This window comes from Octopus sinensis, linkage group LG9 (assembly GCF_006345805.1).
Source record: "Octopus sinensis linkage group LG9, ASM634580v1, whole genome shotgun sequence".
NCBI lineage: Eukaryota > Metazoa > Mollusca > Cephalopoda > Octopoda > Octopodidae > Octopus > Octopus sinensis.
Genome location: NC_043005.1, coordinates 41,313,521 through 41,337,866, shown reverse-complemented (window position 1 = coordinate 41,337,866; position 24,346 = coordinate 41,313,521). Strand labels below are relative to the sequence as shown.

The following is a 24,346-nucleotide window of genomic DNA, read 5'->3' as shown; positions in this document are numbered from 1 at the left end:
GCTGCGGGAAAGCGTGCCTCACAAACGGCGACCACACCTGTTCACCGTCGTCTACATAGAGCCAGAGATGTCGCAGTCTCAGCGCGTGTCTGCGCATCATCAACCACGGCATGCCCAGCCCTCCTTTTAACGGGTGTTGACAGCAAATGGATCGCCTGACCATCGGGACGCATCCTTTCCACAAGAAGCGAAAGAGGATGCGTTGTAGTTTGGTAATGGTAGGGTCGGGACAGGTACGACAGTCAGGCGGTAGTAGATGACGGACGCGATGTACGTGTTCGCCACCTCCGCTCGACCTTTTAGGGACAGTTTCCTCTCGGCCCATTGCCGGGCGAGAGTGACCACCCTACTCGTTATCTCGTTCCAGTTCTTCTCCACTTGGAGGTCCGGACCGAACCAGACCCCGAGCAACTCAACCGGGCCGTCGGTCCAGCGTCCCACGACGGAGGCGCTGGTGGACGACATGGGCTTGCTTCTCCAGGTGCCTAGTCGCAAGCCCACTGACTTTTCCCGGTTGATTTTCGCTCCTGTCACCGCTTCGTAGTTTTTCAGTGTCTCGCCGACCAGCTCGATGTGCTCGTGGCTAGACACTATGACGGTGACGTCGTCCGCGTATGCAGACACGCTCGTCCCGCATCCCAATTCTCGCGGGATGCCCCTTAGAGTCGCCAGCTTCCGCAGTAGTGGCTCAAGAGTCAATACGTATAGAAGCGCCGAGAGGGGGCAAGATAGATAGATAGATAGATAGATAGATACATACATACATACATACATACATACATACATACATACATACATACATACATACATACATACATATATAATTGCACACCCATGCTAGCATGGAAAACGGACGCTAAATGATGATGATGATGATGATGTGTGTGTGTGTGTGTGTGTGCATGTGCACATGTATGAATATAAAGATATATATATGTATAGGGTGTGGTAAATAAACTTTCATCTAAATTATGCAAAAATGAAAATAACACTAACGTCTCATTTTGAAAGATATATACCAAAATTACATAAAAATATCTTCAAATACTAAACAGTAAATTTATTCAATAAAATCGCCATTGGTTTCAACCATGGACTCCAGATGACTTCAGAAATTCTTACAACTCTTCTGGACAGTCTCCTTGTTTAAATTGGTGAATGCTGCCATAATCCTTTCTTTCATTTCATCTTTGGTGTTTCAAGGAGTTTTGTTGGTCTCTCAGTCAACTGTGCCCTACACATAATAGTCAAGGGAGTTGCAGTCTGCGGAGTTAAGTGGTCAGATGTTAGGTGTTATGTGATTTCAGAAATTGTTTGGCAGCCATGACTAGGTTCTCCTGCTTGTGTGGCATGGTGCAGATATAGGGTTAGGGTTAGGGTTAGGGTTTTCCTGCAGGCACCCTCTTGACCCAGGGCAGCACTACTTCCAACGAGTGCTTGATATAGGCCTCCATATTGAGTGCAACGCCATGTGGGAAGATGAATGAAGGCATAACGTTGCTATCACATGATGTTGACTAGAGGTTTAATTTTTATTACTCTCGGTACATCTCAGATTGCACTGCTCTCTAATTAACATCCAAACACTCTGAAATGTTCATATTAGAGCTTCCGGTGTGAATGCCGAGCAGTACAGCATGTTGTTTCCAAATTTTTGGCAGAGTGAATTACGTCATGGTGCTGTTTTCTCACAGACAGTGCCCAATAGACCCTACTGTACTGTAATCCAACTACTCTATACTGAGTAGTCTATACAGTACAGTCTGTATTAAGTTCATGCATTCATTTCTTCAGACAATATGTCATTAATGGATGTTTAACTGTGAGTTATTTATGAGTGGCTGTGTGGTAAGTTGCTTGCTTCCCAACCACATGGTTCCGGGTTCAGTCCCACTGCGTGGCACCTTGGGCAAGTGTCTTCTACTATAGCCTCGGGCCGACCAAAGCCTTGTGAGTAGAGTTGGTAGACGGAAACTGAAAGAAGCCCGTCGTATATATGTATATATATATATAAGTGTATATGCGTGTGTGTGTTTGTCCCCCTAGCATTGCTTGACAACTGATGCTGGTGTGTTTACGTCCCCGTCACTTAGCGGTTCGACAAAAGAGGCCGATAGAATAAGTACTGGGCTTACAAAGAATAAGTCCCGGGGTCGATTTGCTCGACTAAAGGCGGTGCTCCAGCATGGCCACAGTCAAATGACTGAAACAAGTAAAAGAGTAAAAGAGTAATAAGAACATTGATTAGGGTATGGTGGGCATTTCAGTGTGTATTTTGTGGGGAGGAATAGGAGGTGATGGAAAGAGAGGAAGGAATGGTAGTTATAAGAAGATGGAGGTGTGTTTGGTGATGTTGGACTCATTTTGATATTTGTGTATGCAGATGTTAGGATGGGTAGTGTAGTTCCTTGGTTTGACTTTGTTCACAGCAGGTGCCTCTTCAGTGAATTCAGAAATTGTCAAGTCAGCAAGTACAGTCATTACAGCCATTCAGTTGTTGGAGTTCATTGTCTAAGTTGACAAATGATACTTTCTTAAAAATGACCTTTTAATTTCTTTTGATGGTATAATAGTATAGCATACAGCATATGAAAATACTGGTTATTTTGTTTAGTTGTATATTTGCTTTTCTTTTCTATTATATGCCAAAGACTGTTAGTGTTTTTATGTTTCAAAATACTTTATTCAAATTCTAGGAATGATGCCAAAAATAAAAACAAAATATTTTGAAACAGAATTGGCATATATTAGAACAAGCAAAAGACATAAACAACTAAACAAAATAACTACTATTTATATATATATAAAAAATACAAAATGGGACAAGAACGCAAACCATCCGGACAACTAGATGATACAAAAAGGGACAATAAAACATCCAGAAAGATGATACAATGTAAACAAATATGGGTCATTCGAAGTTTTCTTTCTTTAGTCAAGCACCAGATTATCCTTGCAATTTCGGCTGATTATTCTTGAAATTGCTCCAATCTGGCCAGCCCCAAGGAAAAACTAAGCTAAAAGCATTAGATTCCTTGGAAGAACGCAGCGAATGTATACAAAAACGGAAAAAAACAGACAATGTTACACAAATATAAATACAATAAAAAAAATACAATAAAAAAAATACAATAAAATTAATAACAGGACATAACAACAGGTGTCTTTCGACTAAGAACAAAACCAAAATTAATTAAAAGGTCACATTAAGAAAGTATCATTTGTTAACTCAGACAATGAATTCCAACAACTGAATGACTGTAATGGCACCTGCTGTCAAACCAAAGAACTATACTACCCATCCTGACATCTGCTTCTCATTGGTCAAAATTGATAAACAACCTTCAGTTAAACATATGTTAAGAAATGAATGCACAAACATGATTTGTCCAATGTCCAAGGAAAATACGGACTGTACTGTAATCATCTTAGGATTATGGACTATGATCTTAAGAAACATGTGATTTGTGGAAACACACATAGTAATGCATTAAAATATTCGTAAACTCTATCCAAGGATGATTATTATTATTACTATATTTATCCTACATTAAGGCAGTGAACCGACAGAAACATTTGCATGCCAGGCAAAATGCTTAGTGGTATTTTGTCTGTCTTTATGTTCTGAGTTCAAATTCCACCAAGGTCAACTTTGCCTGTCATCCTTTTGGAGTTGATAAATTGAGTACCAGTTGCGTACTGGGGTCAATCCAATCGATTGTCCCCCTCTCCCAAAATTTTGGGCCTTGCGCCTAGAGTAGAAAAGTATGTTTATCCTACATTATATCAACACAACTTGGTGCAACCCACAAAATCAGTCGAAATCATTAGGTTACAGCTGGTGTAACAGAATAAGAACTTTTATATGCATACTCAAGATGTCATGTCTCTTGTAAAAAAACTTAAAGGATATATATATATAATATATATATATATATGGTGTGGCTGTGTGATAAGAAGCTTGCTTCCCATTCACATTGTTCCGGGTTCAGTTCCACTGCATGGCACCTTGGACAAGTATCTTCTACTATAGTCTCAGACCAACCAAAGCTTTGTGAGTGGATTTGGTAGACAGAAACTGATAGAAGCCCGTCGTGTATATAAATATGTTTGTGTGTCTGTGATTGTCCCCACCACCATCGCTTGACAACCGATGTTGATGTGTTTACATCCCCGTAACTAAGTGGTTTGGCAAAAGAGACCAATAGAATAAGTACTAGGCTTCAATTAAAGGTGGTGCTCTAGCATGGGCATAGTCAAATGACTGAAACCAATAAAAGAATAAAAGATTATATATATATATATATATATATATATATATTCGGGCTTGCCAGACCCCAGTTGAACCGTCCAACCCATGCCAGCATGGAAAGCGGACGTTAAACGATGATATATATATATATATATATATGATATATCTATATACATATACATATGTATATGTATTTATGTATGAATGATGAGGAGGAGGCTGACACTACTGCCAGTGGAACCACCAAGGACAATTTTGTTGACAAACTAACCAAATCGTTTTTTTTACAGGTTCATTATGACTTTGGCTTGCGGAATATTTTATCTGTGTTAAGGACACTGGGAGCTTTCAAAAGAACGAACTCCCAAGACAGTGAATCAACAATTGTAATGAGGGTCTTGAGAGACATGAATCTATCCAAGCTGGTATGTTTGTTTTTGTTGCATTGTAGATTATGATTAGTTGACCAGGTATTTATAATGATTAGTCGACCAGGTATTTATATTATTGACCATTGATGAATAAAATCAACTGCATGAGAACCACAAAATCATAAACCATGAAAAATGACTTTTTTGTTTTATAGATGTGTGAATGAATCATATATACATTCAGTCACATGCACACACACACACACACACACACAAACAAACACACACACGAACATGCACACACATGCATACATTCGTGTGCACAAGCACAAACACACACACAAGCATACACACACATATGTATGCATGCACACACACACACACGCACGTGCACATGCACACACACACTCACACATGCACACACATATATTTTTAATTAGGAGCAGCTGTAAAATAATGTAAACATCACTGATGTCATGCACTTATCATCCATTGGCCTAAAGATACTACACTTTTCCATGCTTGCATGGGTTGGAAACATCTTGGAGTGGTTGATGTTAGGATGAGCATCCAGCTGTAGAAACCATGCCAAATTAGACTGGAACTTAGTGCAGCTCCCCAGCTTAGTGCAGTTCCAGTCAAACCATCTAACCCATGCCAGCATGGAAAGCAGACTAAATGATGATGATGATGATGATGATGATGACGATGACGACGATGATATGAACTATGGGCTTCTTTCAGTTTTTGTCTACCAAATCCACGCACGAGGTTTTGGTTAACCTGCAGCTGTAACAGAAGTTATGAACATGGTTCTCATAGCTTCTAATTTTAACTCATTGGAAGTGTTATCATCTACATGCTTTGTTTTGGTGTAAAAGATGGGCTACAGCAAATATTCTGCTCCACACCACAGATTTATTTGTCAGTAGCTTGAGCATAACCAGTTGAACATGTCTTTTAGCGGCTGACAATATGTGCATCTCTGATCACAAGCAGGGGTAATGAGGGAGCATCATAGGCATGTGTTGAGAAGACCCTTATTCACGGACCTTTTGAGCAGGATGGGCTGCTCAACCTGAAGAAATTCTAACTGGGCTCCACCTTCAAGGTCGTGTGTTGTTTATCTTGATATGAGATTGCCATGTGGTGCACATACAGTTGTGATGCATGTACCTAGTGTACCCTTATCAGACATATGGTCATGATGGACATATTGGACTTTGTATATTCATACTCTGTTGCCACTTTGATGACATGCACTGCTCTCTCTCACACAACAACAACAAAAATAATAATAATAATAGTAATTTTCCATACAGATTTAAAAGTTTTTAAAATTAATACATTCAGATTTCATATATTACAAATACAACCACTTGAAATATCTCTACAGTGTTTATATTTCAAGTGTTTATTACTCAGAACCAAAATTTGATGTTAAAATTCATGTTTATAGTATTTCATTTATTATTTCAAACGTTCGCACTGCCTGTTGTTGTTTGATGACACATTTCACCTGACCATTGCTTGTTTGTGTATTTCACAAGACAGTACTGTTGCTGCTATAAAATCTTAGCTGTCATATAAGCTGTTGCTTGTATATTGAGATATAAACAAGTGAAATAAATTAAGAAAATCTTTTCAAAGTGAACACAGTACTAAAATTCTCTTTTGAAATAAGGTACTGGCAATGAAACCGAATTCTTAGATGTTCATATTTCACTTAAGAATAATAAATACACCACATCAGTATATAACAAAAGCCACAATAGCAACTTCTACTTAAATGCACAAAGTAAATGTCTGGATAAATATAAGATATTCATTATTAAATTGCTGCTCAGAAGAGCACATTTAATATCATTGATCATTACATTACATCAGAAAGAAGTTATACATATGAAACCAAACATAATCAGTAATGGCTACTAGTAGACATAACTATTTATGACTAGAACAAAATTAGTAACAGTTCCATCTCTAAAACACAATCTACTATACAACAGACATACAGTCTACAACAAAAAGGAAATGAACATACATTATAAAAACAGATAAAAGAGTTTTAAAGAAGCTGTAAGCAAAATAGATATTACACCAACCTTAAACAGACCCTAGATATCATAAACCGATAAAAGTCCAAACCTAAAGCATTGACTTTCAAGAAATAGCAAATATAACAATACCAAAAGCAGATCCAAGAAGGAATACCACATTTATATCTAAGTTGTTTTGGCAAAGTCTCACATGAAAAGTAACTAAAGTAGAACAAGAATTTACATTGTCCATTCAACAGTTGCCAACATCATAACATACCCAGTGGAGACTGTTTATTGTTATTAGTTTGGGATGAAGCTGATTTGGTTATAGTAAGCTGTTAACATTTAGCAAAATATGAAGGTTGCAATCCACTAATTTTGATTACATTATCCAGTTGATAGCATTATCTGCGATTATAAGTGACTTCCAATCTGATATGTAAGTAAAAGTTGTATGATTTTGTGAGACAATTCATAAAGCAGCTCCAAATGGGTTCACAGAACAGAAGTATTTAGAAATCTACCAAAAATGCCTGAAAAAGAAATACAAATATAATCTATAAAATAACAGATATTCAGTGTACAAAATAATACAAGAGATCCTGTTTTCATTAGACAAGTAACAGACAACCTGAGACAGGACTATAACCAGTGAACATTCAAAACAATGCAAGACATATACTCTTTTACTCTTTACTCTTTTACTTGTTTCAGTCATTTGACTGTGGCCATGCTGGAGCACCGCCTTTACTCTTTGTAAGCCTAGTACTTATTTTATCAGTCTCTTTTGCCGAACCGCTAAGTGACAGGGACGTAAACACAACAGCATCAGTTGTCAAGCAATGTTGGGGGGGGGACAAACACAGACACACAAACATACACACATACACACACATATAAATAAACACATACATATGACGGGCTTCTTCCAGTTTCCGTCTACCAAATCCACTCACAAGGCTTTGGTTGGCTCGAGGCTATAGTAGAAGACAATTGCCCAAGGTGCCACGCAGTGGGACTGAACTAGGAACCATGTAGTTGGTAAGCAAACTACTTACCACACAGCCACTCCTATGCCTATATATAGATATTTGTAAATGAATTTTGTCATCAAATCTCATAAGTGAGGAACACTTGAAATATGGACATTCAACCGTTCTTTGTCATCTCCATAAGTTTCATATCCCTGCAATCAGTCTTGCATCACTTGTCATCGCTTGTCTGTACCACTGCAGTCTTCACCCTTGCACACTACATCTGATTCATCTTCTGTGAAGTATTCCTACGGTTTGGAAGCAAGTATAGAACCATATTCAATGCTGATCATTAACATCCACTCAAATTCTCTATGAATCAATAGAGTTCTTGCCTGAAGCCAGACCTTGATGTATGGTTAAGAAGTTTACATTGCAACTAGATGGTTTTGATTTCAATTCCATTGAGTAGCACCTTGGGCAAGTGTTTGTCACCGAAGCCTTGGTTTGAATAATGAGCTCCATCCGAGCGTGAACACTGCCAGAGCAGCTGTCAGGCTTCTGTGTCGGTGGCATGTAAAAAGCACCATTTGAGCATGATTGTTAACAGCATTGCCTCACTGGCACTTGTGCCAGTGGCACATGAACAAAACATTCGAGCATCCATTTCAAATGCTACCTGCTGCAAGCATGCGATTCCCTATTCTCCAATTAGACCTACAAGAGTCCTTACCATCTAAAATCAGCCCAAAGGGATAAACCCACGTCCCCTTTTTTGGTCCACAAACACTGGTCTAAGGGAGATAACCCATCCTCACTAACCCTGGACTATTCATTCTTTGGTGACTTACTGGCCACATGACCATAACGGATTTCTGCCTCCCATAGGAGAAGAGTTACTTTTGTCTTTGTCTTTAGAGTCTGAAACTTTGTGGATGGTCACTCTATGACCAGACATAGACTTATAACTATTTATATATATATATATATATATATATATATATATGTATACTCTTTTACTTGTTTCAATCATTTTGAATGTTGCCATGCTGGAGCACCGCCTTTAGTTAAGCAAATCGACCCCAGGACTTATTCTTTGTAAGCCTAGTACTTATATTATTGGTCTCTTTTGTCAAACCATTAAGTTAGGGAGACGTAAACACACCAGCATCGGTTGTCAAGCGATGTTGGGGGGGGGACAAACAGAGACACATATATATATATATATATGTATATACATGATGGGCTTCTTTCAGTTCCCATCTACCAAATCCACTCACAAGGCTTGGTCAGCCCGAGGCTATAGTAGAAGACACTTGCCCAAAGTGCCATGCAGTGGGACTGAATCCAGAACATGTGGTTGGTAAGCAAGCTACTTACCACACAGCCACTCCTACATATATATATATATATACATATACACACTACATGCTTCTTTTCAGTTTCCATCTCCCAAATCTACTTACAAAATTTGGTCAGTCCAAGGCTATAGAAGAAGATGGGAAGCAAGCTTCTTGCCATACAACCATGCCAGCATGTATGTGTATTTTGCCAATGTAAATTGGAAGCAAATGTTAAGATCAGTAAAAAAAAAAAAAAGACTCAGTAAAGTGAAACTTTGAACAAGAATACATTGTGTTGCTTGTTCCACCCAGATTGCACAAATACTCTCAATTGGAAGTAGCTATATTGTTTATAAAATTCAATGTACAATATGCCAGGTAATATGAATCTAATGTTAAAATTACTAATGCATAATATGCATATATATATATATATATATATATATATATATGCGTGTTTATGCACAAACACATATACATACATATGTAAGTCTGTATATATGTATGTATGTATGTGAACATATATTGACTGTAATTGGTTGAAAGCTCCTGAGGTATTTGGTGGTTTCAATTTTGTTTCAGTCTAAATATTGAAACTAAGAATGAAATTAGAAGATATGTTATTGATATTTTGATACTTTCCCCATTTTATGAATTATTATTATGTAAAATTTTATGATATGTACTCTGTGTGTGTGTGTGCACGCACGCACGTGCACATGTGTGTGTGTGCATGTGTGTGAGTGAGTATGTGTGTGTATACATATATACATATATATATATATACATACATATATACACACACACACATATATATATGCATATACATACATGTTTGTATATATGTATTCACACATGCATATATATTCATATATATAAGCATATATTTATATGTATACACACATGTGTATGTATGCACATAGATATGCAGATATATATTAAAATATATATATAATATATATGTGTGTGAGTGTGCATGTGTGTGTATATGTGTGTGTGAGTGTGTGTGTATGAGTGTGTGCGTGTGTGTATATATATATGAGAAGGAGAGAGAGTGAGAGGGGTTGTGTGTCATAAGTAAATAATCTAAAAACAGATTATTTACAGATCATTTACTCTCAATTTAAATAACACAATGCAATGCTATTACGATTTTCTGTGGTTTGTTGATCGAAAAGTTTGTTTCTGAATCATACAGTGATGTGGTGTTAGGTTCAATTTCACTCTGCATCACCTTAGTTAACTTTTCCTCTTTTTTGATTTGGGACAACTGAAGCTCTTTCAGTGAAAATGAGCCAATGAAATCTGCATAAATCTATTAGATAGTTGTGAAAGTTCCTGGGTGGAGAGCCTAATTGCTTGCCTGTAGTTACATCAGTGGAGGCGCAATGGCCCAGTGGTTGGGGTAGCGGACTCGCAGTCGGAGGATCGCGGTTTCAATTCCCAGACCGGGCGTTGTGTGTGTTTATTGAGCAAAAACACCTAAAGCTCCACGAGGCTCCAGCAGGGTGGGGAGGCGACCCCTGTTGTACTCTTTCGCTCCAACTTTCTCTCACTCTTTCTTCCTGTTTCTTGTACCCGGCTTCCTATGTAACCGCTGAGCCTGGATGCGCATTCATCCATCCGTCGATGCTCTCGGTGTCGGGGGTTGACCTGCTTTCTCTTCTGCGGGTCTTACAAATAGCAAAGGACCACATTTCGGACTTCTCCCACTACATAGAATGAAGACCGCTACGCTCAACAGCAACAGCAACTACATCAACATCTGGTCCTTTAGTGGCTTTAGCAGTGGCCACTCTATTGAGGTCTGTGGATGTATTGATCTTGTGTTGATTCCTATTATGGCAATCTGTATACTGTAATTTTTCCTTCCTTCTCTCAGAGATTCTTCAAAGACCATTGGCAGAGTGCTTCCTCTGTGTGTCAGTATGTATGCATCACTTAATCTTGTCATCATGTGATGGCTGTGAGAATCACCATCATATAAATGATGCTGCTCATCTCCGTTCTTTTGTGAATGGCTACAAGGAATCATTATTTTGCATGGAAACAGTGTGAGGGTTGGTGACAGGAAAGGCAACCAACCATAGAAAAGCTATCTCAACAAACTGTGTTTATCCTTCATCACTGATTAACAACCAGTGTTGGTTTGTTTATGACCCCATAACATAGCAATTTGGCAAAAGAAACTGATGAAGTGGGTATCAGATTTAAAAACTAAATACTGTTGTAGATTTACTTCACTAAACCCCTCAAGGTGGTGTCGCAGCAAGCTGCAGTCTTTTTTTTCTTTTACATGTTTCAGTCATTTAACTGCAGCCATGCTGGAGTATCACCTTTACTCGGACAAATCAACCCCAGTACTTATTCTTTGCAAGCCTAGTACTTATTCTCTCAGTCCCTTTTACTGAACTGCTAAGTTACGGGGATGTAAACACACCAACATCGGTTGTCAAGCGATGTTGGGAGGACAAACACAGACACACAAATACATACATACATACATATATATATATATATATAATATATATATTATATATATATATATATATATATATATATTATATATATATATATATATATATATATATATAATATATATATATATATTATATATATATATATATTTATATACACACACACAGAAATATACACATATACACTTTCTGTGTATGAAATCCTCTCACAAGGCTTTGGTCAGCCTGGGGCTATAATATGTATATATATATATATATAGAGAGAGAGAGAGAGAGAGAGATTGTTTGTTCGTTTAACGTCTGCTTTCCATGCTAGCATGAGTCAGACGATTTGACTGAGGACTGGCAAACCAGATGGCTGCACCAGGCTCCAATCTGATCTGGCAGAGTTTCTACAGCTTGATGCCCTTCCTAATGCTAACCAAGATTGTAGTGGGTGCTCTTACGTGTCACCGGCATGAGGGCCAGTCAGGTGGTACTGGCAATGGCCATGCTCAAATGGTGTTTTTTACATGCCACCTGCACAAAATTGGTAACACAAACAGGACAGTGGAAACAAACAGGAAAGGCTGCTGAGCCTAAATCTGGTTGTGATAGTGAACAGGAAACAAGTAAGAACATGACTTCCTGTTCCAGCTACACACACACACACATATATATATACACATGATATATATATATATATATATATATATTCATATATATATACATATATACACACACACACACACACACACACACACACACACACACACACACACATATATATATATATATATTACTCTTTTACTCTGTTACTCATTTCAGTCATTTGAGTTCGGCCAAGCTTCAGCACTGCCTTTTGGTTGATGAAATCAACCCCTGGACTTATTCTTTGTAAGCCTGGTGCTTATTCTATCAGTATCTTCTGCTGAACCACTAAGTTATGGGCATGTAAACACACCAACATCGTTTCTAGGTGATGGTGGAGGAGAGGATAACAAATACACACACATAATATATTTATATATAGGACATATTTCATTCAGTTTCCATCAACCAAATCCACTGACATGGCTTTGGTCAGCCCAAGGGTACAGTAGAAAACATTTGTCCAGGGACTGAACCCAAAACCATGTGGTTGGCAAGCAAGCTTCCTAGCACACAGCCATGCCTGTGCCTATATATATAGATAGATACATATACATATATATATATTATATATATATTATATATATATATATATGTGTGTGTATGTGTGTGTGTGTATAATATATATGTATATATATATGTGTATATGTATATGTATATATGCAAAATGTGACCGCGTGTGTACGGTTGGTGTTTTTTTTTTCTCCGTCTTCCCTTCTCTGGATATTTCCTTTTCCTATGTTTCTGACGAAGAGCTCCACTTGAAACGTTAAACCTTCCTTCTTCCCTTCCTTCCTGAATATATATATATATATATGCATATATATGTACGCATACATATATATATATATATATATATATACATACATATATATATATACTTACACATACATACATATGTGCATATATATATATACTTAGAATTTACAGAAAAACACAAGACGAAGACAGGTGTATAAACAACAAGCAGGTGTGTCAGTTTAAAGCTCGGGAAGATGAGAAAGTCTTTTATGTTTTGAGCCTATGCTCTTCAACAGAAAGGAACACAAGGAATTAAACAAGGAGAGAATAAGAAAAGATTTAGAGGCTAGCGGTCAATCATGGTGGCTGGCTGGACAGAGGTATTAGATAGGAGAGCATGGAGGAAGGGAGATAATAAAGTATTGATGATCCCAAAAGCAAGGTGTGTGTGTGCATGCGTACATGAGAGTATGTAATTGTGTGTGTGTGTGGATAACAGCTGGTGACCTTGACGTGTGCATGTGTGGGTGCATCTGTAATGTGTGGGTGTAATGGTGTGGGGGCTAGGAAGTGTGTGTGTGAATGTGTTTGTGTCTGTGTGTGTGTTTGTGTGTATGTGTGTACATTACTGTGTATATGCGTTAATATACATGTTCATTTGCATTGTATATGATAACCATTGTGTGGATACTTTTGTTCGTGAATCCCTCTCTGGAAATGAAATTCTCTGATAATCTTCCTGTCAAATTCTCAGTTACACATTCTCCTAAAGAAGAAACTGTGAAAATGGAAATAAAAATCTCTTCAAATTTTTTTTAATAAACTGTAGGTGTAAATATTCATATAAAAGGTAACCAGTCTGTAGTTTGTGACATTATTTCAAAAAAAATAATAAAATCTGATATTACATAGCTTTAGACATTCAGAAGTTTGGATATTATTTTGTAATTCTTCATATCTGTTCATAGTTGCATTTTCAGTAAACAATATCATCCAGCACATAGTTCGTTTCAGTACATTTGTCTTCACACATTATATTGATTTTCAAAATTTATTTCTCACAAGTACACAAAGGCACAGATGTGTCAGTGTGATATGAGGCTTGCTTCCCAACCACATGATTCAGGGTTCAATCCCATTCCATGGGACTTTGGGTATGTGTTTTCTACTATAGCCTAAAGCCAACCAAAGCCTTGTGAATTGATTTGGTAGAGAGGAAACTGAAAGAAGTTCGTTACATGTGTGTGTGTGTGTGTGCACATATGCATATGTGTACATGTACTGGTTGTGGAGTAAGGAAACATTTATGAAAGAACTGCCTGATTTATCTGCAGTATTTCCTCCCTCAGAACATGTTAAAATAAAATATATAAGCATAAGTTTATCCATATGATGTCATATATATTGCAAAATGATGGCCTCTACTTTCAACACTGGATTGCTTTTGCTGTAACTTGACAAGTAAAATATTGCAAAACACAATATATATATATGTATACATACATACATACATTCATACATACATACAGCAGGCTTCTTTCAGTTTCCTGCTACCAAATCCACTCACAAGGCTTTGGTCAGCTTGAGGCTATATAGTAGAAGACAGTTGCTCAAGGTGCCTCACAGTGGGACTGAACCAGGAACCATGTGGCTGGTAAGCAAGCTACGTACCACGCACCCAGTTCATATATATGTGTGTGTACATATATATATATATATATATAGAGAGAGAGAGAGAGAGAGAGAATTGTTAAAAAGGGCAACAAACTTTAAGGTAAGATAAACATTATATATACATATATATATATATATATATATACACACACAAAATATGGGGAGTTTAGTTCACAGGTGATTTAAATGACTAGGTACACTGGATAAGTGCTGTAATGGACTACCAGGGCCCCAATGTTATAGCCAAGGTGGGTGTTATGGAACTATTGTAGATTTCTGATATAGTGGATATGTAATTGTTAAAGAGGATAACAAACATTAAGGTAAGACAAACATCTCAAGTCATATACGTTATTATTATTGGAAAAATTCATAGTCTTACAGCTGTTTCTGGGATATCCCAGAGTATGGAATATTCTATCATTGGAGACAAATAGGGAAAAGGGAATGGTATAGATTAATGAAATGATGGCATAGAAGACAGGAGAAAAGGGATAAGGAGATGAAGAAAAAGAAGAAAGAGAAGAAAAAAGAAGTATAAAAGTTCACAGTTCACCTTTCTGATTGTGTAAATGTTAGTCCATACGTCCTTAGGAGCAATCCTGTGTAAATCCATGTTGGTTGACACCTTAATAGTATAAATAACCAGAAATAGACATGAACATATTGATGTTCCATAAGAGAATGGTAGCAGAGGTGGCTATTAAGGGGTAAAGAGAAAGATGACAGAACATCCCATACTCTGGGATATCACAGAAACAGCTGTAAGTCTTTGAATTTTGCCAATAATAATAATGTATATGACTTGAGATTTTTGTCTTACCTTAATGTTTGTTGTCCTCTCTAACAATTATATATCCACTATATCAGAAATCTACAATGGTTCCATAACTCCCATCGTGGCTATAACCTTGGAGCCCTGGCAATCTGTTACAGCACTTACGCTGTGTACCTAGTTGTTTAAACCACCTGTGAACTAAACCCCCATATTTTGTATATATATGTATATATATATATACACACACACATATATATGTATTTGTTTTGTCAGATTCCTGATGTGTGTTGAAACAGAACAGGAGACACATGAGAAGGAAGGTCACTGAAGAGGTCAGGTGTGTGATGAAAGACAATGGACATGAAATAAGAACAATAATAAACATGTAGAGAATGAATATATAGTGCATTTGTCTATTGGGCAAGAAAAAAAGTGACCATCACAAAATGTGTGATGAGACATCTATACTGCTAAAAGCCTTATAGGTGTGAAACTAATAGTCACTCTCTGACCAGCCAGGACTAGTAACCTTTTAAGTGTATATAAATATATATATATATGTATATATATATATACATACATATATATATACACATATAATTATACACGTGTTTATATGTATGTATGTGTCCATATGAGTGAATGAAGAACATGTATGCACATAAGTGACTTAAAGTATTTACCTCAATTTCCAGGAATAATGTTGTGATTCTCGATTTGTTTCCAGGTGGATGAAGATGAACCATTATTCATGTCACTAATTGATGACCTGTTTCCAGGAATGACTTTAGACAAAGCTGGATATCCCTCGATTGAAGCAGCTATTGCCACTCAGGTAACAAAACAAAAATTAATACAATAAATAATTCTCTAAAGTTTAAGTGCAAGGTCAGCAATTTTTAGGGTGAGAGGCTGTTAGTCAGTTACATTCACCCCCCACTGCTTAACTGGTACTTATTTTATTAACCTTGAAAGGATGAAAGGCAAAGTCTACCGTGGCAGAATTTTAGTTCAGAACATAAAGTGCTGGAAGAAATGCCATCAAGCTTTGGCCAGCATGCTAACCATTTTGCCAATACACCATGTTAATAACAACAACAGCAACAATAACAACAACAACAACAATAATAATAATAATAATAATAATAATAATAATAATAATAATAATAATAACAATAATAATAATAATAATAATTACCACAGCAAGACATAGGGAAATGAGTCATAGTAAGACATAAAGAAACTGAGTCACAGCAAAACATAGGGAAACTGAATCACAGCAAGACATAAGGAAACCAAAAACCCAAATGAATTTAAAAACCAGGGAAAAGAACAGAAATTATCTGACTAGCAGGAGAAAGTGTTGCCTGGTAGATTCCCAAAGATAGTTGCTGCAAATAGTTGTAGTGAGACATGGTTATGGTTGCAGAAAGGAAAGCTGAAGAGGGAGACAGAAACTTTGTTAGTAGCTGCACAAGATCAAGCATTAAGGACTAATTGGATAAAAGCCAAGATAGACAAAACCAAGTAGATTCCCAATGTAGATTATGCAAATCAAAATAGGAAAGCATTACTCATATAGTATGTGAATGTAGCATGCTGACACAGAAAGAATACAAGAAAAGACATGGCAATCTAGGGAGAGCAATCCAATGGGAGCTTTGTAGAACCTAGTAAAGTACTAAACATTTTGGAGCTGTTGGATGGCTTTCTACTCCCTGAAGCAAAAAGACCAAGTTCTTATATTCAGAAAACTTTTGATTTTGTGTCCAAAATTAACAACTTTTCGAAGCACCAAAGCAGTGTTGGAAATTTGTTTTTGATAACCACTGCTATTTCTTCACTATATCCCAATGTTAATCATGATGAGCAGGTGGAAGCATGCATGAAAGTGTTTGAAAAACGGTCAAACAAAAGTATTCCATCTAATTTTCCCTGTAAGTTATTGAAGTTTGTGTTACAAAGTAACACAATGAAGCTTGGACAGAGATTTTACCACCAGACAAGGGGTTACACCATGGGTACCCCCATGGAAGTTAATTTCACTGATGTCTTTATAATGAAATTCAAGACACATTTAATGAAGACATTCAAGTTCCTGCATGGTCATGAACCAGTACTCTGGTTATGTTTCGCTGATGACCTCTTTTTCCTGGGAAGGATAACAAGACAGTTTAGTTAACTTCTTGCATTTCTGTGATCGTTACACTAAAAACTATAGCTTTATGTCCAACATAAAATTTACATCTAAGTTTTCAAAAATTCGACACCCACCCCAACAAGGATGAAAGGCAAAGTCGACTTCAAATTATAAGGCTCGAAGAAATGCTGCCAAACATTTTGTCCAGCATGCTACCGATTCTGCCAGTTCACCACCCTCTTTTTCTCTTTATTTTTCTCAAAGTATTATTTTTATTGTCACTTGGTGTCATCCACCATATGATGGATGACACCTAGTACTGATAATAATACTTACTATAGTATTATGGTATCACTAGTAAAGGATTCATATTTTAGCACAAGGCCAGTATTTCAGAGGAGGGGAAAGTCAATTCCATTGACCCTAATACTTGACTGCTACTTATTTTATTGACCCAAAAATGATGAAAAGAAAAGTCAATTTCAGTAGAATTTGAACTCCCAATGTAAGAATGTATAAAATGCCACAAACCATTTTGCCTGACATGCTAACAATTCTGCCAGCTCACAACCTTAATAATAGTAATAATACTGGTTTCAAATTTTGGCGCAAGGCCAGCAAGTTTGGGGAAGGAAATAAGTTGATTACATCAACCCCAGTGTTCAACTGGTACTTATTTTATCAACCCCAAAAGGATGAAAGAAAAGGTTGACCTTGGTGGAATCTGAACTCATTAAGTAAGGAAGGATGAAATGCTAGTAAACTTTTTTGCCCAGCATGCTAATAATTCTGTCAGATCACCACCTTATTAATAATAAGTAATAATGATAGTTTCAAATTTTGCCACAAGGGCAGCAATTTTGGGGGAGGAGATGAGTCGATCACATCGACCCAAGTGTTCAACTGGTACTTAATTTATAAATCCTGAAAGGATGAAAGGCAAAGTTGCCCTTAGCAGAATTTGAACTCAGAATGTGGTGACAGGTGAAATATCGCTAAGCACTTCATCCGGCATTCTAATGATTCTACCAGCTCGCCACCTTAATAAAAATAATAATCTTTTCTACTATAAGCACAAGGCCTGAAATTTGGTGGGAGGGGACTAGCCAACCACATCAGCCCCAATGTTTCACTGGATCTAAATTTATTAATCCTGAAAGAATGAAAGGCAAAGTCAACCTTGGCGGAATCTGAACTCAGAACATAGCGACAGACTTAATACTGGTAAGAATTTCACCTGGCGTGCTAATGACTTTGCCAGCTCACCAAGAAGAAAAAGAATAAGAAAAATGGAGACCACCTCCCCCTGTGGGATGAAGCTAAAATAATAGACAGAGAATACCACTGGAGAATATGAAAACTAAAAGAAACAGCACATATGCTAGGATACAACAACCTCCCTAAGCAGACCAAGTGCAGATATGAATAACATATGGAACTGGTATAGAGGAAGGATAGGCTTAGCTTTATAAGCCCTAAAATTCACTTCATAATTGCCTACAGGCATATGGCATAGTGGTTAAGAGTGCAGGCTACTGATTCCAAGTTCGATTCCAGGCACTGACCTTAATAATAATAATAATAAAATTGAAAAATAGCTTAGGAATGAGAACCCAGGTTCGAAATTTCCCCAAGACACCTGATGAAGGCTGGAGGGTATATCAGCCAAAACGTGTTAACAACAAACAATATGAGGACAAATATCTGTGAAATGTAAATAATGTAAGAAAAACAATTGTCTTCTTTATTTGCCATACCGTTTTTTTTTTTCCCCCTCTTACCTGTACAGGTAACAGAAGCTGGTCTGATTGCCCACTCTGCATGGGTGCTAAAACTGATACAACTCTATGAAACACAGAAAGTGCGCCATGGAATGATGACATTGGGACCAAGTGGTGCTGGCAAGACAAAGTGTATCTATGTGCTGCAAAAGGCACTGACCGTCTGTGGGATGTTCCACAAAGAGATGCGAATGAACCCAAAAGCTATAACGGCACCACAAATGTTTGGTCGCCTTGATGTCGCCACAAATGACTGGACTGATGGAATATTTTCGACTCTGTGGAGAAAGACACTGAAGATGAAAAAGGTATGGCTGTCATAGTTTTTTTCATGTGAGTTTCATTGTTTTATTATAATGCAAACAGTAGAACAGTACATTCTTAAATTAATCTTGCTGTTTGGTTTTTATTTGCTGTTATATTACAACAACAACAAAAAAACCCTATGAAAGGCATGAACATTATGACTACCCCGTATTTTTTTTTCCTTTTCCCTCTGCTTCTCAGATTTTTCTTTGTTTATGTAAGAAATCCTTATCAAAAAACAAAATATAATGTTGAATCTCTCAACTGGAAATTTTTATGTGAAATAATAATTCCTATATTTGCTACAAAGGCGCCAAAGCAAAGACAATACAAAAGATGAAACAAAATCTTAGAAAACCTAATGTTATAACTATTTTACTATAAATATATATGTGTGTGTGTATGTATGTGTGTGTGTATGTATGTGTGTGTGTGCGCGCGTGCTCACACAGAGAGGCACATACACATATGTGTATATGTATATGCAAAAAATATATATATATATGTATTATGTATGTATACATCTATAGAGAGTATATGAAAATCGTTTTTCTTAAGAGTAAAAATGTAGATGAATACTTCACCCCTCCCCTACTCACCCACCCACAAAAGAAAGTAAAAGGATGGTTATGAAAATGATGTTGTTGACAATGATAATAATTTTAAAAGAAAACGATTTTCAACAATTAAATTTTTTCATATGCTGGAATGAAGCCAGAGACTTTAGGGGAGAAACAATAAAATTAACATCACATGTAAACAGAATGAAAAAGAAAGACTAGCACAGAATATTTAGAAAGCTTCATATTATTTATATATATATATATATATATATACACACATACACACACATGCATGTACACACACACAATCATACATACACACATACACATGCGCACATGCACAGGCACACACACACATTTATACATGCATATATATATATATATATTTTTTTTTGCATAATGAGATAAAAAACCAAGGCTGAGTAGATTTTAGAATATTTATAGATAGAAGGTCTTACAGCTGTTTCAAGTATATTTATTATATCCCTTCATCGGAGACGGTGTGAGAGAATAGTTAAGTAATAGTTAATTTAGGTAGGATACAAAATAGAGAGTGAAATGGAGGAAAGAAAATAGATGTGAGATGTGTAGGGACATTGAATTTGTAGATCCGTTTCTTAGGCAAAATGCTATACATGTAAGATTCCAATACTTTATGAGTAAAATCCAACAGTATTTAAAATTGGTCATTCCAAATATCGAGTCTATACACAATGTATATATATATATATGTATATATATATAGTTAATCCAAAAATGAAAACACAAAGAGAAAACACAACAACGTGAGGAAGGTTTAACGTTTTGAGCGGAGCTCTTCGTTAGAAACATAGGAAAAGGAAAGATCCAAAGAAGGGAAAACGGCGGAAAAAATATCGCCAACAGTACACACGTGGTCACATTTTGAAATATATATATATATATATAATATATATATATATATACACACATACACACACATGCATGTACACACACACAATCATACATACACACATACACATGCGCACATGCACAGGCACACACACACATTTATACATGCATATATATATATATATATTTTTTTTTGCATAATGAGATAAAAAACCAAGGCTGAGTAGATTTTAGAATATTTATAGATAGAAGGTCTTACAGCTGTTTCAAGTATATTTATTATATCCCTTCATCGGAGACGGTGTGAGAGAATAGTTAAGTAATAGTTAATTTAGGTAGGATACAAAATAGAGAGTGAAATGGAGGAAAGAAAATAGATGTGAGATGTGTAGGGACATTGAATTTGTAGATCCGTTCTTAGGCAAAATGCTATACATGTAAGATTCCAATACTTTATGAGTAAAATCCAACAGTATTTAAAATTGGTCATTCCAAATATCGAGTCTATACACAATGTATATATATATATATGTATATATATATAGTTAATCCAAAAATGAAAACACAAAGAGAAAACACAACAACGTGAGGAAGGTTTAACGTTTTGAGCGGAGCTCTTCGTTAGAAACATAGGAAAAGGAAAGATCCAAAGAAGGGAAAACGGCGGAAAAAATATCGCCAACAGTACACACGCGGTCACATTTTGAAATATATATATATATATATATATATGCATATACAAAATATTTCTTGTTGTATATACATATACATAAAGCAGGCTTCTTTTCCACTCACAAGGATTTGGTTGGCCCTGTGCTATAGTGGAAGTGGAAGACCTTTGTTCAATGTGTCATGCAGTAAGATAGAAGCTGAAATCATGTGGTTGGGAAGCAATCTTTGTGACTTTGTGCCTGTCTTGTGTGTGTATAGAGGGAAAGTGAGAGATTAAGGAAATGAAACAAAGGGGCATCTGTGTAAATCTATACGTATACGGGGTATGTTAACAGTATTCTTGGCCACCCATTGCCCCACCCTCAGTCAAAATAATGCACTGAAGCCCCTACATACATAATCACAATATGCATAGATTAGCATTTGGCCCTTAGGCATGTGGAATTCCCTCAGAAAACTGCCCAGGGTGCCCATATTTTAAGATGACAGTGTACATATGTTTGAATGTAAATACATACACATAGATGTGTATATGCACATATATACTTGTATACAGATAGAGACAGATATACACATATATACTTATATACAAATAGAGACAGATACTGACAGATATGCATGGACAAGTGAGGAGAATATTTGTTTTGAAAACATGAAATGTTGGGTTTGATTGCACGGTGGAATTTTAGGGCAACTGAAAATCTTTGAGTGAAACTGGGTAAACAAAACTTGCAGAGAAACCTTTCTTTCATTCAAGGCTTCTGTATCTTTGTTATTTGACTTGTGTCATGTGTAAAGAATACCCAATGATTTTATATGATAATCTATGAATAGGCTGTTTGATTGAATAATTTCCAGTTCATATGTTGTTCTCAAAGGAAGAGTCCAGCGATGTTTTGTTACTCTCTTTTACTCTTTTACTTGTTTCAGTCATTTGACTGTGGTCATACTGGAGCACCACCTTTTAGTTGAGCAAATCGACCCCAGGTCTTATTCTTTGTAAGCCTATTCTATCAGTCTCTTTTTCTGAACCGCTAAGTAACGGAGATGTAAACACACCAGCATCGGTTGTCAAGCAATGTTGGTGGGACAAACACAAGCACACATACATACATATATACGATGGCCTTCTTTCAGTTTCCATCTACCAAATCCACTCACAAGGCTTTGGTCGGCCCAAGGCTATAGTAGAAGACACTTACCCAAGGTGCCATGCAGTATGACTGAACCCAGAACCATGTGGTTCGTAAGCAAGCTACTTACCACACAACCACTCCACGCCAATGTTGGTCACCTTAACTTGAAAGATAGAACTGAGCTTTATTTGCCTGTCTCACCCTACATAACCCTAAAAGACTGAACACCTAGTTTTGAGATAGTGGCTTAGCGCCTATGTTAAATTTATGCAATCTGATGAGGGCGGCACTTTCATATAAATGTTTATATACATGGTTATACACATGTATATTAAGCTATCGTTGAACTTAACAATAATAAATTTGTACTCTACAAAAAGTATGGAGTAACCCATTAGATTAATGTGAAATTGGTTTTATTATAACTGAACATAAAAACAAGCATTAAAACGTGTGTGTGTGTATATACATGTATATATATGTATGTATATGTATATATAATATATATATATTTATATATATATATATATATATATATATATATATGTATATATACATGTATATATATATGTATATATATGTACGTATGTATATATTTATATGTGCGTGTGTGTGTGTGTTTGTGTGTCTGTGTTTGTCCCCCCACCATCGCTTGACAACCGATGCTGGTGTGTTTACATCCCTGTAACTTAGCAGTTTGACTAAAGGCAGTGCTCCAGCATGGCAACAGTCAAATGACTGAAACAAATTAAAGAATATATATATACAACTTCACGGCAGGAGGGGCAGATGAGGGCAGCTGCATCGAACTCTCTCATGCACCAAATAGCAGTTGCTAGAAAGCCTCCATGAAGTGAAACCAAGTAGCAACACCAAATAGCGGTGCCCCAGCATGGCCACAGCTCATAAGCTGAAACTAGAATCAATCAATCAATCAATCAATCAATCATATATATATATATATATGTATATATTATATATATATATATATATATATATATATAATATATATATATATATGTATATATATATATATATATATGTATATATATATATATGTATATATTATATGTGCGTGTGTGTGTGTGTTTGTGTGTCTGTGTTTGTCCCCCACCATCGCTTGACAACCGATGCTGGTGTGTTTACATCCCTGTAACTTAGCAGTTGACTAAAGGCAGTGCTCCAGCATGGCAACAGTCAAATGACTGAAACAAATTAAAGAATATATATATACAACTTCACGGCAGGAGGGGCAGATGAGGGCAGCTGCATCGAACTCTCTCATGCACCAAATAGCAGTTGCTAGAAAGCCTCCATGAAGTGAAACCAAGTAGCAACACCAAATAGCGGTGCCCCAGCATGGCCACAGCTCATAAGCTGAAACTAGAATCAATCAATCAATCAATCAATCAATCATATATATATATATATGTATATATATATATATATATATATAATATATATATATAACGGGAAGCTTTATGAAAATAGACAAAAGACGAAGGCAGGTGGAAAACAAACAAACAATTGTATTAGTATGGCGCTCAGGAAATATAAATAAAACAAGTCTTTAACGTTTCGAGCCTACGCTCTTCA

General features: G+C 36.5%; 1 protein-coding gene across 1 annotated transcript in view; it reads left to right on the top strand.

The window, feature by feature from the left end:
- Positions 1–24,346, top strand: part of LOC115215408 (dynein heavy chain 5, axonemal-like) — a 401,219-nt gene that overhangs the window by 132,760 nt on the left and 244,113 nt on the right. Inside the window, exons 41-43 of the mRNA XM_036505929.1 lie at positions 4,543–4,677; positions 16,010–16,117; positions 19,212–19,511. Of these exons, the coding sequence (XP_036361822.1) occupies positions 4,543–4,677; positions 16,010–16,117; positions 19,212–19,511 (543 nt within the window). The remainder of the gene's footprint in view (positions 1–4,542; positions 4,678–16,009; positions 16,118–19,211; positions 19,512–24,346) is intronic.